The sequence below is a fragment of the Entelurus aequoreus genome, linkage group LG10 (assembly GCF_033978785.1).
Source record: "Entelurus aequoreus isolate RoL-2023_Sb linkage group LG10, RoL_Eaeq_v1.1, whole genome shotgun sequence".
In the NCBI taxonomy this organism is placed as follows: domain Eukaryota; kingdom Metazoa; phylum Chordata; class Actinopteri; order Syngnathiformes; family Syngnathidae; genus Entelurus; species Entelurus aequoreus.
The window spans coordinates 15,378,027-15,396,383 of NC_084740.1; the positions used below are offsets into that span (position 1 = coordinate 15,378,027).

Consider the following 18,357-nt stretch of genomic DNA (forward strand, 5'->3'; position numbering starts at 1 on the left):
TGGCCTAAAACGATGTTTACCGATTAAGTCCCCACCAAAATAGACAGTACTGATTTTAGGCTTGTTTTCTAAGGAGTTCAAGCACATTTTAGAACACTCACTTTTAGCCCCAACATTTAGCGTGCTGAAGTCACCTACAGAAGATTGGAGGCAATTTAATATTGTGTAGTAGGCGGTGACTACAGAGTTAAGACACTGCATACAAGCAATAACATTGTGGATAGGAGGAATGTCAAAAAATGTCAATTCTACTGGTTAATAAAGAGTGTGCATGAAGCGCAATATGGAGGTATTTGGGCTTCAAAACTAACGGTAAAAGTGACGCTTTAAACAAGGAAGCACGCGCTTCAAGTGTTGCTTTAAAACACGCCTCGCCAAGTGTGGCGATTTGTATTACCACCTTTGCTTCAAACTTAGGTAAACATTGAAATAATAAGCATTCAGATCTGCACAAGGAGTTGAAAGAGTGACAGGTAATGATGTGGTTGTTACATCTGTCCTGCTGTACGGCTCCGGTGCAGACCGTGTTAGCGGAGCGCAAGGGGGGGGGGGGGGGGGGGCGTTCCCTTCAGGGTCTATGTTTTCATCGGGTTAAAACACTTTACCCGCCAATGGGTCTGCTAAACTCCGCTTTCAGGTCAGATTGACGAGGCCGCCGATTTGTGACAATCTGGTTGCTTTGTTAGTTTTGCAGGACACAACCAGACCTGTTCATCACTCGACTGCACAGTGCAGCGCTACCACTCTCTCGCTTTGCTCGTCCACTCACTCACTGATGTCACGAAGACAACACGTTGCCATTCACTTAACCCTTGTGTTGTCCTCATTTCCTGTATACACCCCGTGTCCTCCGGGTCAAAATGACCCGTCTTCACTAAACCCCTAATATAAGCAGCTTAATTGAATTTAAAAATCAAATGTCATCTTGCTTGAAGAAACAACTTGTCATTCACCACAAAATGTGTGAATAACTGAGTCTGTAATAACGGAGTCTGTAGAACATGTGCTAATTAGTTGTAGTAAGTATGAGAGACAGAGAGGGGTGTTCAAGAGCAAACTAACATATATAGGTATACATGAATTAACAATGGCTGGAGTGTTAAACATGAGGGATAGGAAACAGGTAAGGACAATATTGTAGTTTTTGAAGAGAATAGGGTTATATTTTAGGATTTAAGGGATACTGGGGGTTAGGAAGAGATGGGTTAAAACAGAGCAGGTGAGTGTGGGTAAAGGGCTGGGTAGGTATTCTAATTAATGTTTTGTTTGTTTCAAGTTTTTGTAAAATGGGGATTTAGATTGTGAACTACCGCGACCCCGAAGGGAATAAGCGGTAGAAAATGGATGGATGGATGGATGTCTAATCCAGACTCCAGAGCAGAAGGTGGCGGTAATGCACCATTAAGATGGATGCCAACAGAAGAAGCAGAAGGTGGCGGTAATGCACCATTAAGATGGATGCCAACAGAAGAAGAAGCAGAAGGTGGCGGTAATGCACCATTAAGCTGGATACCAACTGAAGAAGAAGAAGAAGAAGAAAAAGAAGTGGGCAGGCTGGCTTATAATAAAGCCTGATTGGCAACCACTAATAAATGTGCTCAGGTTGCCAAGCAAGTGGCGTAGGCAGGCAGGAAGTTAACAGAAATAAGAGCATTTGACAGGAAACGAATACAGAAAATAAGGAAACAAAAGAACATTTCAGACCTGACACGACATTGATAGTATGGGAAATGACAGCCAGGTTCATTTTTAGCAGCAAAAATACATTAAGAGAACTTGTTAGTGAAATTTCAGATATCTGGACGCTATGGGTTCTTTAATAATGATTTTGTGTAATGCATGAACAAGTGGAAACTAAAACCATGCATAGCTGTCTTTATACCAGGGGTCGGCAACCCAAAATGTTGAAAGAGCCATATTGGGACCAAAAATACAAAAACAAATCTGTCTGGAGCCGCAAAAAATTAAAAGCCATATTACATACAGATAGTGTATCATGAGATATAGATGTAATTAAGAGGACTTAAAGGAAACTAAATGAGCTCAAATATAGCTACAAATGAGGCATGATGATGCAATATGTACATATAGCTAGCCTAAATAGCATGTTAGCATCGATTAGCTTGCAGTCATTCAGTGACCAAATATGTCTGATTAGCACTCCACACAAGTCAATAACATCAACAAAACTCACCTTTGTGCGTTAATGCACAATGTTAAAAGTGTGGTGGACAAAATGAGACTGAAAAAGAAGTGGCATAAAACACGTCCTAGAAAGTCGGAGAAAGTTATACATGTAAACAAGCTAAGGTGAGTTCAAGGACCGCCAAAATTAGTAGGACAAAACGGCGCTCGCCAAATACTCGAATCAGTGACGCATGTTTAATATAAACAGTGTGATTTATAACAATTAGTGTCATGTTTGTCCTCCTACAGAAACCATAATAGCACAAAACATTTATTTTTTTCCGGTCATCTTTTTCCATTTTTCATACATTTTTGAAAAAGCTCCAGAGAGCCACTAGGGCGGCGCTAAAGAGCCGCATGCGGCTCTAGAGCCGCGGGTTGCCGACCCCTGCTTTATACCATGTATTGCCCAACACTACAACTATGGAACCAATAATCGCGTGACTTGGCATTTGGTCCAATTATTGACTAGAGGCAATAATTGGATCATGAGTTTTTCCCATAAGATGTGTTATACGTCCCCACCTGGACAGAAGTATCCCGCCGTACACTCTGTGCAGTTGCTCAGGTGAGAGCTCCCTGCACTGGAGCTGAATGTTCCAGCAGGACAGGGAATGGGTGTCGGTGTTCCATCAAGGCAGAAGAAACCAGCTGGACACATGGTCTGATCTACTCTGCTCGAACCCCAGCCACAATAAAACCCTGCCCGACAGTCACCTGGACAACGATTGAGACGTTTGATGGTTGTCATTTAAACAACTGATGCTAAAAAAAAAACAACTTATGCACCGGTTTTAAGCCCCTGTTGGCAGAATATCCCCGGAGGGCAGAGAGACCCGCTGCTCTCGTCAGTGGGGTTGGGAACCGAGGCCGCCGCCAGGCAAAGATATCCAGCAGTGCACCATCCGGAGGGCTCAACTAAACCTTCAGAGCCACAGAAGTGACCTGCGGGGCACACTGAGCACTCACCTGTAAACACAAAGAGACTGGCAGCTTTAATGACAGTCCTAAGAGTAAACACGCTACCTGCCAGGTCACATCCGTCAACACTGACCCTTTAACTCACAAGCACAAATACCAATGACTACTAGTATCCTATAGACAAATGACAGAAATTTCCGGATGAGGAAAATAAATATTAAGGGTCTATAATGGATTACCAACCTATGAATTAAAAATAAAATGTTTTTTAACAGTGTTCAGTGAAATAAATAAAAACCACTGTATGTCAGTTCATATTAAATCATATTTGTTGTTTAAAGGCCTACTGAAATGATTTTTTTTTTATTTAAACGGGGATAGCAGATCCATTCTATGTGTCATACTTGATCATTTTGCGATAGTGCCATATTTTTGCTGAAAGGATTTAGTAGAGAACATCGACAATAAAGTTCGCAACTTTTGGTCGCTGTTAAAAAAAGCCTTGCCTGTACCGGAAGTAGCGTGACGTCAAAGGTTGAAAGGCTCCTCACATTTCCCCATTGTTTTCAATACAGCGAGAGCGATTCGGACCGAGAAAGCGACGATTACCCCATTAATTTGAGCGAGGATGAAAGATTCGTGGATGAGGAACATGAGAGTGAAGGACTAGAGTGCAGTGCAGGACACATCTTTTTTCGCTCTGACCGTAACTTGGGTACAAGCTGGCTCATTGGATTCCACACTCTCTCCTTTTTCTATTGTGGATCACGGATTTGTATTTTAAACCACCTCGGATACTATATCCTCTTGAAAATGAGAGTCGAGAACGCGAAATGGACATTCACAGTGACTTTTATCTCCACGACAATACATCGGCGAAACACTTTAGCTACGGAGCTAACGTGATAGCATCGGGCTTAACTGCATATAGAAACAAAAGAAATAAACCCCTGACTGGAAGGATAGACAGAAAATCAACAATACTATTAAACCATGGACCTGTAAATACACGGTTAATGCTTTCCAGCCTGGCGAAGGTTAACAATGCTGTTGCTAACGACGCCATTGAAGCTAACTTAGCAACGGGACCTCACAGAGCTATGCTAAAAACATTAGCTATCCACCTACGCCAGCCAGCCCTTATCTGCTCATCAACACCCGTGCTCACCTGCGTTCCAGCGATCGACGGTGCGACGAAGGACTTCACCCGATCACCGATGCGGTCGGCGGCTAGCGTCGGATAGCACGTCTGCTATCCACCTCAAAGTCCTCCTGTTTGTGTTGCTGCAGCCAGCCGCTAATACACCGATCCCACCTACAACTTTCTTCTTTGCAGTCTTCATTGTTCATTTAACAAATTGCAAAAGATTCACCAACACAGATGTCCAGAATACTGTGGAATTTTGAGATGAAAACAGAGTTTTTGTATTGGATTCAATGGCGTCCGAATACTTCCGTTTCAACGATTGACGTCACGCGCATACGTCATCATACATAGACGTTTTCAACCGGAAGTTTAGCGGGAAATTTAAAATTGCACTTTATAAGTTAACCCGGCCGTATTGGCATGTGTTGCAATGTTAAGATTTCATCATTGATATATAAACTATCAGACTGCTGGGTCGGTAGTAGTGGGTTTCAGTAGGCATTTAACTACTCACCCTAACTTAAAATGACTAGGGGTGTACAATAAGTATTACTATTGTTTGAGGAATTTGGGAATTTGACACCATACCGGTAAGTCTGAAATAGCTTCAATAAAAATAAAAAGGCTCCAAAGGGGCGAGGTTACCCGTACTGTGTTGTAGGTGGGTGTGGGGGAGCAAATCAACAGCTCCTTTTATACGTACTTATTGTAAACAAACATGGCGTCAACCGTGTGGTACTTTTGCGTGCTATTTGCACCAAACATATATATATATATATATATATTTATTTATTTTTAAAATTTATAAGGTACAGTCTTAATCATGCTTTTTGTTGATCAATTTAAGTTTGTTTTAGGTTCTTAATTTTTTATTTTTGTTTATTTTTTATTATGACTATTATTGTCACTATTGTATGTTTTTATCAATTTATCATTGATATTTTACATTTATATTGTACATGAAAAAAGTTTTACATTAAGATTACTCTTTAGTTATTCTCCAGTGTGGACCCCTCAGAGATGGTGTGTATGTGTGTGAGTGTGTGTTTGTGTGTGTGTGTGTGTGTGTGTGTGTGTGTGTGTGTGTGTTTGTTTGTTTGTGTGTGTGTGTGTTCTTGTATTTCTACCCTTCTTGAGACATCAACAAGGAAAAGTACCTTCCGTATGAGGAGGTGTGAACAAGTGAGGACCGATATCATGGTCCCAATACAGAAAACCATTGCATCTGATAGAGAATGTTTATGAATGGTGAATGGTGAAATCTATCAAAGTTAGGGTTTTCTCAAAAAGGAGGGATTGTTCAAATTGACTATGTGTCGGTTTTAAAAGTGCTCCCCCTCTGGCTAACATATGTAATAACAAGTGTGTGTAAGAAATTGAAATGCGCCCCCTTTGGCCAAAATTGATTAAAAAAAATAAAAATAAATAAGTATAAAGAGACATACTGTAATAACTTGAAGTAAATAAAAAAAACTACAAAAATAAAATAAAACAATTAACTAAAAGCAGTCTTTTTCTCACAATGTGTCGACTTTTTTCTTATACAATTGGGAACAATTTCTCATATTCTTTCTGCTTCTGTAATATTGCAATATTTTCTCGTAAAATTATTACTTTTTTATGTAAAATTATAACTTTTTAATGCAAAATGGCGGCATTTGTCATATAAAATTTGGACTTTTATCACAATATTGCCAATTTTTTTGTTCTTGTAAAATAGTGCAATTTTTTGAGTAAAATTATGACTTGTCATAATTTTGCCAAGTGAAATTCTGATTATTATTATAATATTGCCAACATTTTACAGTTTTCTTTTGAAATTGTGACTTTTGTCGAGTAAAATGACGACTCTTTTCATAAAATTGCCAAAACGTTAAGCTTTTTCTTGTATAATTGCGACTGTTGTCGAGTAAAATTCCAACTTCTATCATACAATTGTTTTTTTTTGCGTTGAGTGAAATTACGACTTTTATTATAAGTTTATTATAAGTTTTTCTTGTGAAATGGTGACCTATTTTCTTGTGAAATTCCAACTAATTTTTCACAACAAGGTCTCAATAAGGTAACAAATACAAGATAAGTGTGTGCGTGTGCGTGCGTATGTTGGTTTTTAGCTTATTTTAATTTTTTTCACTGGTGTAAAGCACTTTGTGTTACAACTTGCCTGTGCATGACAAGTGTTCTAAAAATAAAGTTTATTTGGTTGATTGAAATATTCTGCAAACAAAAAAAAAACATTGAGCTTCAACACATCAAACCTTATCAGCTGCCTGAAACTGCAGCATTGTTACAAGAGTATTTTGAAAGCCTTTTTTTTTAAGCCTGTGGTGCTTAAGAAGTTTACCCAAAACCAGCCGCAAATAAATGTGCACAAACTACACTAACAATTAGACGTAATTAGAATACTTATAATGGTCAATACAAATAATGTACATTATCGGTTATTGGTATCAGTCTTCAGAAGCATGTATCAGTATCAGCTTGAAAAAATACTGTATATATTTTCATCCCTCACAAATTATCATCGTAACTCCTCTACTGTTTGCTTACTTGCTAACAACCTTTGAGACACTCACATGTGAGTGTACAGTCGCGATCAAAAGATACACTTGTAAAGAACATAATGAAAAAGAAGGACTACCTCCAAATTCTTCAGCACAACCTAAAATCATCAGCCCGGAGGTTGGGTCTTGGGCGCAGTTGGGTGTTCCAACAGGACAATGACCCCAAACACACGTCAAAAGTGGTAAAGGTATGGCTAAATCAGGCTAGAATTAAGGTTTTAGAATGGCCTTCCCAAAGTCCTGACTTAAAAAATGTGTGGACAATGCTGAAGAAACAAGTTCATGTCAGAAAACCAACACATTTAGCTGAACTGCACCAATTTTGTCAAGAAGAGTGGTCAAAAATTCAACCAGAAGCTTGTGGATGGCTACCAAAAGCGCCTTATTGCAGTGAAACTTGCCAAGGGACATGTAACCAAATATTAATATTGCTGCATGTTCACTTTTGACCCAGCAGATTTGGTCACATTTTCAGTAGACCCATAATAAATTCATAAAAGAACCAAACTTCATGAATGTTTTTTGTAAAAAAACAAGTATGTGCTCCAATCACTCTATCACAAAAAAATAAGAGTTGTAGAAAATATTGGAAATTCAATACAGCCATGACATTATGTCCTTCACGAGTGTATGTAAACTTTTGATCGTGATTGTATATGTGAGTGACAGGTAGAAAAGCTTTGAAACATTTAGCACGACCTGCATGTATAAATCTCTGGAATCGTACTTTTCAGATTTTTTCTAAGTTAAAAAATATCTTCCGTATTTTTCGGACTATGACTCGCAGTTTTTTTCATAGGGTGCGACTTATACTCAGGAGCGACTTGTGTGAAATTATTAACACATTACCGTAAAATATCAAATAATATTATTTAGCTCATTCACGTACGAGACTAGACGTATAAGATTTCATGGGATTTAGCGATTAGGCGTGACAGATTGTTTGGTAAACGTATAGCATGTTCTGTATGTTATAGTTATTTGAATGACTCTTACCATAATATGTTACGTTAACATACCAGGCACGTTCTCAGTTGGTTATTTATGCCTCATATAACGTACACTTATTCAGCCTGTTGTTCACTATTCTTTATTTATTTTAAATTGCCTTTCAAATGTCTATTCTTGGTGTTGGGTTTTATCAAACACATTTCCCCAAAAAATGCGACTTATACTCCAGTGCGACTTACATATGTTTTTTTCCTTCTTTATTATGCATTTTCGGCCGGTGCGACTAATACTCCGGAGCGACTTATTGTCCGAAAAATACGGTAATAGTCGGGTAAAGTCAAATCTGACCTTCGGAGGTAAGACCCTGACCGGGGCCATATGTGCCTTTGGGGCAAGGAACCGGACGACCGTCTGCTGGACTCTCCCTGGGACAGAAGAAGCCAGCCGGGCAGGGCAGCGGGCTGGAGAGCCCTGAAAAGCTCCCCCTGGTGGAGCTCCATCTGTGGGTCTCGCAGTAAAAGCCAGCAGGGCATCGAATACACTCCGTCTGACCGGATATATCCTGGTAGAAGCCTGAAGAAAACGAACTTCAGAAAGAGTGAAATTTGCAGTACTGGGAAAACTGATGCGTTTACCAGGAAGGCAAGGCTTGCAGTCATCTTTGCCCTTTCCTCCCGTATCGTTCCGGAAGGAGCCAGCTGGGCAGGGTATGGGAACACTGCTGCCCTGCACACAGTAATGCCCGGCTGGACATACACCTCCAGCTAAACTTGATATTGGAGCAGCTCTTTGAGATCCTTCCAGACAGTAGAAGCCTGGGGCAAAAAAGTGTTTATCCAACAGTTTGTGCTTTTAAAGTACATGTGACATTTCCTGTCACGAGTGCTACTAATTAACATTTTACCTGCAAGGCATGGCCCTGAGACTGCTGACAGGCCTGTCTCTGAGCAGTAGAAGCCTGGGCTGCAACTACGACACTGAGATTCATCCACCAGTCCAGTTCGCTCACTGTCAAAAGAGGTTGAATTACACAAAATGTGTACCAATATTCGTGGCCCCTCTCATGGGTTGTAGCCAAAATGTTCACCCTTTTGTGCGCAGCAGTTCAAAAGTACTGTAGAAGTTTACAAAAACAAATATATAGAGATAGACTGTAGCTATTTACATTCAGTAGCCACAATATTAGGCACTGTTTCCCAGTCCAATGAGCCCGACAAAGATGATACTTAGTTTTGACTGAAAATGAAGAATTTAAAATTAAAATAGTAATAACTAGGGCTGTCTTTAAATATATACTGTACATACATACACTCATGCATATAATCATGTTTCATCAAACATATATTAACGTTGTTACCCTAGTGTAAACTGGGTATAACACATGGCACACTGACAAAGCTTAACCTATTGTTAATATAACAATCTACAAGGTTAATATAGCTGGCTTCTCTTTCTTCCCCTCCATGTATCTGCTTTCTTTTGTATTTCAAGTTATCATTATATATATGGATTGTTGCATTTGAACAATTGTATTGTTGATAATAGAGGTAAATTATTGTTATCATTCATTATCAATAGTGCTATTTCTATTGGTATTTGTATTGCTCCATTTGTAGTGTAATAATGTTCATTGTCATTTCTGTATTATTATTATTTATTTGCTTCTTTGCTATCACTTTTACCATCATATTTGTACATATATTTGCTGATGTTGTTCTATTGTTGTTGTTGTTGTTATTATTGTTGTGTTTTCTGTTATTGTTGTCTCTCTGTCTTATCCCCCTCTTGTTCCCACAATTTCCTCCTCTGTCTTCCTTTTTTTCCTCTTTCTATCCCCTCCTGCTCAGGCCCTGCTGCACCAAAAGATAATATAAATGTATTTAATAAAGTCAAATACAAATAAGGCAACTAGAGAAGTGTCCCACATTTCTCTTTTGTAAAGTAAATTTGTACAGCCGATATGGGCATCTACATCTACTATATGATTTGCCTGAGAAGCTGGACAGGACAAAAAGTTAAAAATAAAAATAAAAATAAAAATAAATAAATAAATCAACTGCGTCAAACATAAGGGCCGAGGGCCGGATCAGGCCCACGAACAGGCTTTATCCGGCCCGCGGGATGAGTTTGCCAAGTATAAAAATGAGCCAACATTTTTGAATGAAAGAAACTGCTGTTCTAAATGTGTCCACTAGATGTCACAATAGCAATTATTTGTATATTTGTAGATTATGCTACATGTGTAAAAAAAAAAACACGTTAGTGCACCAGTCGAGGAAAATAATCAAACTACATAAATAACATAATGTAAATTTATTTTGATATTTTTTTATCTTGATAGAATGAAAATTAACACCATTGAGTTGACTGATGAACATTATCACATTATTCTGAAAGTTTAAATAACGACAAATAAAGATAGAATACTATTAACTGCAACATGTACCGTATTTTTCGGACTATAAGTCGCAGTTTTTTTCATAATGCGACTTATACTCAGGAACGACTTATGTGTGAAATTATTAACACATTACCGCAAAATATCAAATAATATTATTTAGCTCATTCACGTAAGAGACTAGACGTATAAGATTTCATCGGATTTAGCGATTAGGAGTGACAGATTGTGTGGTAAACGTATAGCATGTTCTATATGTTATAGTTATTTGAATGACTCTTGCCATGATGTGTTGCGTTAACATACCAGGCACTTTCTCAGTTGGTTATTTATGCGTCATATAACGTACACTTATTCAACCTGTTGTTCACTATTCTTTATTTATTTTTAATTGCCTTTCAAATGTCTGTTCTTGGTGTTGGGTTTTATCAAATACATTTCCTTAAAAAATGCGACTTATACTCCAGTGCGACTTATATGTTTTTTTCCTTCTTTATTATGCATTTTCGGCCAGTGCGACTTATACTCCGGAGCGACTTATACTCCGAAAAATACGGTGAGTGTAAAAAAACAAAATTAAAAAAAAAATGATTTGTACAGTTTCAGAATGTGCTTGTTCTATTTTTAAACAAAGAAAACAAACTGAAGTTGTCTTTATTTTTAAGTAATTGTGCCGTGATTTTACCAGTACGGCCCACTTAGGAGTAGATTTTTCTCCATGTGGCCCCCGATCTAAAATTACTTTGACACCTCTGCTTTAAATAATTTAACATCTGATTTGGAGGAGTCTAATTTTAATAACCTCACAGTCAAATTGTATGATATTAAATCCACCTTTACCCCTTAAATGGGAGGGCAGCGAGTTGACTACCTGCTGAGGGCCCTTGCATACAGCAGCTGTGTTGGGAGGGTAGATTGATTGCGTTCACCTTTTTTTCTTTATATATTAGTAAAAGACTAGTAAAAGATAGTTCATACTGAGCAAAAAACTAATTTTTGTCTTTGCAAACCTTACAAAAGTATATGTTCTAGTAAAACTCACAAAGATACATTATTTCAGGCATTAGCCATTTTGCATGTTTGTCTACTTTCAATTTCGGCTGTCTTGTTGTGACCTCACAAAATCAGCTGGCAGTGTTTTTGGTCTTCCACATTTCCTATTATATAAAATCTATTTGTCTGCTAAAAGTGGTGGAAAGGATGTTTCTATATGGCGGATGTGATCGAGGCTCGTCGTGATGTCGAGTGCCTCTTCGGCTGGCTGGAAACTGGACCTGAAAGGTATATCGCTCCTTTTCCAAAAGGTAATAACCATTCTGCTTCTTTACATCCGAAATCTTTCTAACGACTTTTACTATATCTAATCAGTCAAGCTTGATGTCCTCTTGGTGCTGTGCCAGTCAAGAACCTCACAACAAACTGTCGTTTTAACTTTCGTTTTGGTGGATAACATCGCAAAAAATATATTTGTTTTGTTCAAACTAGTGTTATCCTGAAACCAATATGTTGGTACCGGTACCAAAATGTATTTCAATAATTTTCGGTACCGATACCAATATTTTGGTACCGGTATCAAAATGTATTTCAATACTTTTCGATACTTTTATAAATAAAGGGGACCACAAAAAATTGCATTATTGGCTTTATTTTAACAAAAAATCTTAGGGTACATTAAACATATGTTTCTTATTGCAAGTTTGTTCTTAAATAAAATAGTGAACATACTAGACAACTTGTCTTTTAGTAGTAAGTAAACAAACAAAGGCTCTTTATTAGTCTGCTGACATATGCAGTAACATATTGTCATTTGTCATTCTATTATTTTGTCAACATTATTAAGGACAAGTGGTAGAAAATGAATTATTAATCTACTTGTTCATGTACTGTTAATATCTGCCTACTTTCTCTTTTAACGTGTTCTATCTACACTTCTGTTAAAATGTAATAATCACTCATTCTTCTGTTTGGATACTTTACATTAGTTTTGGATGATACCACAAATGTAGGTATCAATCCAATACCAAGTCGTTACATCACATATGTCAGAGTCAAGGCCCGCGGGCCATATCCGGCCCGCGAGAAGGTTTTTTACGGCCCTTGGGATGATCTTGATTTATTATTAGAACCGGCCCGGAGACCGCAGATCTTTTACACGCACCAAGCGGATGCCGGTCCAAGGTTCCGAAAGGGGGCGAGCGGCCCGCCGGGACGCGCCTGCCGGCCGAAGGGCTGCAGCCCGGCCGTCAGTCGCGGAGCCCGCCGTGCCACGCGCGCCAAGGGGGCGGGCCGAAACCCGGCCCCGAGGCCCTGAGACTTCTGCTTTGTTTCCCCAAACCGCGCGTCACCGCCGGGCCCGCACCACCGTCGGGCTGCAGCCCGAGCGTCGGTGGCGGAACCCGTCATGTGCCGCGCGCGCCAAGCGGAGCGGGGGGGTCAAGCGGGCCGAAACCCGCAGGCCACCCCCTCACCACGAGGCCCTGAGACTTCTGCGTTTGACCCCTACGCGCGGCCCGTCGGGACGCGCCCGCCGTCAAGCCACGAGGGCCAGCCGTCGGGTCGCGGAGCCCGCCGTGCCACGCGCGCCAAGGGGCGGGCCGAAACCAGCGGGGGGTTTCGGGCACCCAACTCGCCTCCCTCCCACGGAGGGAGGAGGGGGGTTTAATGTGAACATTACTGTGCAATCACATATTTACAGTTTTTACTCAATTCAAGTTTAAAAGTTAAAGTTTAATATTTGTTTTCACTGCATGTTACTTCTCCTTAAACAAAGTGTTGTTTTTGATTTATAGATTTTTGCACTTTATTTTATTGTATTTCAATTTAATTATATTTTAAAAATATTTCAGTTGAGTGGATGATAGAAAATTGCTATTATTGTTTTTTTCTTTGAAGTAAATTTAGCCCACTTTTGCTAAAATAGAAAATATAGGCTACTGATGGTGCCTTGAATACCGGTTTCTTTCATTTAATGTTCATGTTATGGGGATTTTTATATAAAGGAAATTTGTCTTTTGTGTCTGTTGAAAATTAAAGATTACTGACAGAGCCATAAGAAAATATTGCTTTATTTATCTGATCATATTGGAATATATTTGTTAGGTTTTCAGTAGGTTCAATTAGGTTCACTAGACTATATGCGTCATTTAAAAATTTTTCAATGAACATTCGAACAGTCCGGCCCTCGGCTTGTAGCTAAATTTTTTATTTGGCCCTCCGTCCATTTGACTTTGACACCCCTGCGTTACATATTCAAAGTCCTCATGTGTGCAGGAACATATTTCCTGAGTTTATAAACATAATATACATTTTTTTTAAACGAAAAAAGATTTTGCGATGCTAAAAAATATTTATGTAATCATAGTAGTATCGACTATATACGACCCTGTACTTGGTATCATTACAGTGGATGTTAGGTGTAGATCCACCAATGGCATTTGTTTACATTCAGGAACGGCGTCATTAGCAGTGACGCCGGTGAGCTTGTTTAGCTATTCCTCGTCCTACTTGTAAGAAACATACTTTATTTCTCCCCATGGAGGCGAGGATTAGTCATTTAGAAATAGCTAAAAAAAATAAATAAATAAATAAATAAAAAAATAAATAAATAAAAAAAAATAAATAAATAAAAATAAATAAAAAAATAAAAAAAAATAAAAAAAAATAAAACAAATTAAAAAAAAAATAATAATAATAATAAAAAAATAATAATAAAATAAAATAAAAAAATTAAAAAAAAATAAAAAAAAATAAAATAAAAAAAATAAATAAATAAATTTAAAAAAAAATAATAAAAAAAAATTAAAAAAAATAATAATAATAATAAAATAAAATTAAAAAAAATTTAAAAAAAGAAATAGCTAAAACAGGTACTTTTTAGAGGCGGTATAGTACCGAATATGATTCATTAGTATTGCGGTACTATACCACTACCGGTATACTGTACAACCATAGTTCAGACTATGTTCTATGAGATTATATTATTTTTCTAAATATATTTTAATAACTTGGAATATACTCATATACATGCTAGAGCACATCCATGTGACTTTACTTACACTTAGTGACCCGTCGGTATACACTGCTAGGTATAATCACCATCTGTTTATTTCTCTTGAAAATATGCCATATTTTCAACTGATTGTCGATGATGGGCAAAATCCAACAAATCAGATTTGCCTATGAAGACAGTCTTAGTAACAATGCATATATGACAAGTTATGCACCTGAATGTTCCTTTGAGGCATGGTTGAGGTACAAAAGTCCCCAAAGAGCAGAAGAACCCAGCAGGGCACAAAAAGCCTGTTCGGTTGTCCGTGGGGGATGGTTCAGAAGCTCCCCCAACACAAACAAACCCTGCAGCACACGGACCGCTGGGAAAAGTCCTCCCTTCATCATAAAAATAAAGCATTGCTTACATGATTCCTACCCAATGGAAGATGGCTACAAGGGTTACAGCCGGGCACGCATTGTACCTGCTCCTCTGCAGAACATCCCTGGATCACACGGTGAGCACTGGTGCTCTTCAACCAAGCCTGTCAGGTTCCCGTAGGTGCCCGCCGGGCACGGGCGTTGATGAGATGATGCACTCTGACAGAAAAATCCTCTCTCGCAAAGACGTGGGGAAGATGTTCCTTATTTTTTTTTAAAAATGCATTTTTTAAATGACCAAGCAAAGCGTTCAAATGCAGTAGTCGTCTTTTCATTCTCCAAGTCACCTTGATTTAAACAGTAGAAGCCCGGAGGGCAAGTCTCACAGCTGCCCTGGCCCTGTCTGAGCTGGTAGCTGCCTGGAGGGCAAGGCGTTGGTTCCACACTGCCCTGGAAATTAGTTGCATTTTATTAAGCTTTTTCCAAAGCTTTATATGGCGTCATTCAGCATCAAAGTGTAATACATGTATGAGGGAGTCTGTTGCTGTTATAGATATTAGTATGATTTTGAATAAAACATTATGATAAATACAGTGGCACCTCAACTTTAGACTAGTGTTGTCCTAATACCAATATTTTGGTACCGGTACTAAAATTATTTCAATACATTTCGGTACTTTTATAAATAAAGGGGACCACATTTTAACAAAACATCTTAGGGTACATTAAACATATGTTTGTTATTGCAAGTTTGACCTTCAATAAAATAGTGAACATACAAGACAACTTGTCTTTTAGTAGTAAGTAAACAAACAAAAGCTTCTAATTAGTCTGCTGACATATGCAGTAACATATTGTGTCATTTTCCATTCTATTATTTTGTCAACATAATTAAGGACAAGTGGTAGAAAATGAATTATTAATCTACTTATTTACTGTTAATATCTGCTTACTTTCTCTTTTAACATGTTCTATCTACACTTCTGTTAAAATGTAATAATCACTTATTCTTCTGTTGTTTGGATACTTTACATTAGTTTTGGATGATACCACAAATGTAGGTATCAATCCGATACCAAGTCGTTACAGGATCATACATTGGTCATATTCAAAGCCCTCATGTGTCCAGGGATATATTCCTGAGTTTATAAACATAATATAAATTTTTTTTTTAACAAATGAAGATCTTGTGATGCCAAAAAATATCGACGTAATCATAGTAGTATCGCTCATGTACTCTGTATCATTACAGTGGATGTCAGATGTAGATCCACCAATGGCGTTTGTTTACATTTTGACGCCGGTGAGCTACAGTGTGTAGTGAAGCATGTTTAGCTATTCCTCGTCCTGCAGGGATGATACTTGTAAGAAACATACTTTATTTGTCACCATGGAGACAAGGATTAGTGATTTAGAAGTAGCTAAAACACTGCCAACAGCGGCTGGACTTTAGCCGCTAGCTAGCTAGCCGTGTCTTAAAGCATCTCTTATGAGGGCGTTTCAGTGTTATAACTTCACCTTTATCGTTAGTTTTTAAGCCAAAATGCGTCCATTCTCCCTTTTCTGTCTACACTCTGTGTCTGCTTGTAAGTACTCCGTGTGTGTGCGCAGTCGAACATGCTCCTCTGCTCGTAAACCAGCAATGACGCGACATGACGACAACAAGGGTGCGAGGGAATTGGGGGGTGTGGACCGGTACTTTTCAGAGGCGGTATATTACCGAATATGATTCATTAGTATCGCGATCCTATACTAATACCATTATATACCGTACAACCCGAGAGCAATAGTGTCGCTGAACACAAGACAAGAATGACTGTGCATGTGAGCTTGGTATTTTTATGTATTTTATGTGTTTTTATCTATTTATCTACGTTCTTATGTTTTCATGTGTTATTATGAATTTGCACTAAATTACTTTTGCTTACAATTTCGTTGTACAATGTACAATGACAATAAATATACACTATATATATATATATATATATATATATATGTATATATATATATATATATATACACATATATATATATATATATATATATATATATATATATATATATATATATATATATATATATATATATATATATATATATATATATATATATACATATATATATATATATATATATATATATATATATATATATATATATATATATATATATATATATATATATATATATATATATATATATATACACTACCGTTCAAAAGTTTGGGGTCACCCAAACAATTTTGTGGAATAGCCTTCATTTCTAAGAACAAGAATAGACTGTCGAGTTTCAAATGAAAGTTCTCTTTTTCTGGCCATTTTGAGCGTTTAATTGACCCCACAAATGTGATGCTCCAGAAACTCAATCTGCTCAAAGTAAGGTCCGTTTTGTAGCTTCTGTAACGAGCTAAACTGTTTTCAGATGTGTGAACATGATTGCACAAGGGTTTTCTAATCATCAATTAGCCTTCTGAGCCAATGAGCAAACACATTGTACCATTAGAACACTGGAGTGATAGTTGCTGGAAATGGGCCTCTATACACCTATGTAGATATTGCACCAAAAACCAGACATTTGCAGCTAGAATAGTCATTTACCACATTAGCAATGTATAGAGTGTATTTCTTTAAAGTTAAGACTGGTTTAAAGTTATCTTCATTGAAAAGTACAGTGCTTTTCCTTAAAAAATAAGGACATTTCAATGTGACCCCAAACTTTTGAACGGTAGTGTTTATTCTATTCTATTCTATTTTCTATTCTAACCCTACTTTAGACTGTTTTGAAATAAAAGCTGTTATGCTTTAACTTGTAAGCAAACATTTGTGTTACAAGCAAGCATCCATCCATCCATTTTCTACCGCTTGTCCCTAGGTCGTTGCACTTGGACAGAAGGCGGGGTACACCCTGGACAAGTCTCCACCTCATCGCAGGGCCAACACAGATAGACAAACATTCACACTCACGTTCACACACTAGGGCCAATTTATTTATGAATTAAATAAATGTTATTTAATTTCAATGGGAGATGTTGATTTGTCACAGAACCAATTTATTCTCGTAATTTGAGGTACTACTGTGGTCAAAATGTCCCTTTTGCCGAGTTACCTCAAAAAGCTTTGATATTCACGGTAGAACTTTCCGACAAACATTTTTTGCTACCTCTCAGGAGCATATATTCATAAAATTGCTTAGTCTTTTTACACATTGGTCTTGCCGCTGTTGCTGGGCAAAATTCTAAAAGGCGCCATCATTTGTGACCCATAAAAAAATGGCACTCGAATATGGTATTTTGTTGGCAACAGCTGGAATAAAAAGCAAGAAGAGTACATGGAAAGTTGGCAGGAACATAGTCAGACAGAAAGTCATTAAGTCATCACATAAGTCAAGGACTGATACAAGTTTATGCAATATGATTCATTGTAAGAAATACTGGAGCACAAAAAAATAGTAGTCAAAGTCTGTGGATGTTCTCATTCATCCAAGTCATTGTATTATCAATCGATTGAAACTGGACTGTTCAGTTTGTCTTGGATATTCTCACCTGAGCAGGCTTCATCAGTTCATGCTCGTAGACTGAAATTGGTCAAATCTAAACTCAGAATGGTCAGATCAAGTCTAATTCTAGATCTGACCAATCTAAATCTACGAGCATGAACTGATGAAGCCTGCTCGGATGAGAGGCAAAATGTCTTCTGGGACAAACTGAAGGGTCCAGTTGCAGTTGTTTGAATGCACTGAGAGTAGTGCCAATAACCCAATCACTGAGATTGTGGGCAGTCTAAATGGACAAGTTTTAGTCTTAAAAGCGGTTATCCGCCTGG

The 18,357-nt window shown here is 37.9% G+C and overlaps 1 protein-coding gene across 1 annotated transcript in view; it reads right to left on the minus strand.

The window, feature by feature from the left end:
• Positions 1 to 11,339: 11,339 nt before the first annotated feature.
• Positions 11,340 to 18,357, minus strand: part of LOC133659118 (SCO-spondin-like) — a 158,891-nt gene continuing 151,873 nt past the window's right edge. Inside the window, exons 59-62 of the mRNA XM_062061851.1 lie at positions 14,884 to 14,986; positions 14,641 to 14,799; positions 14,392 to 14,554; positions 11,340 to 11,442 (exon numbers count right to left, since the gene is read on the minus strand). Coding sequence (XP_061917835.1) covers positions 11,340 to 11,442; positions 14,392 to 14,554; positions 14,641 to 14,799; positions 14,884 to 14,986 — 528 coding nt within the window. The remainder of the gene's footprint in view (positions 11,443 to 14,391; positions 14,555 to 14,640; positions 14,800 to 14,883; positions 14,987 to 18,357) is intronic.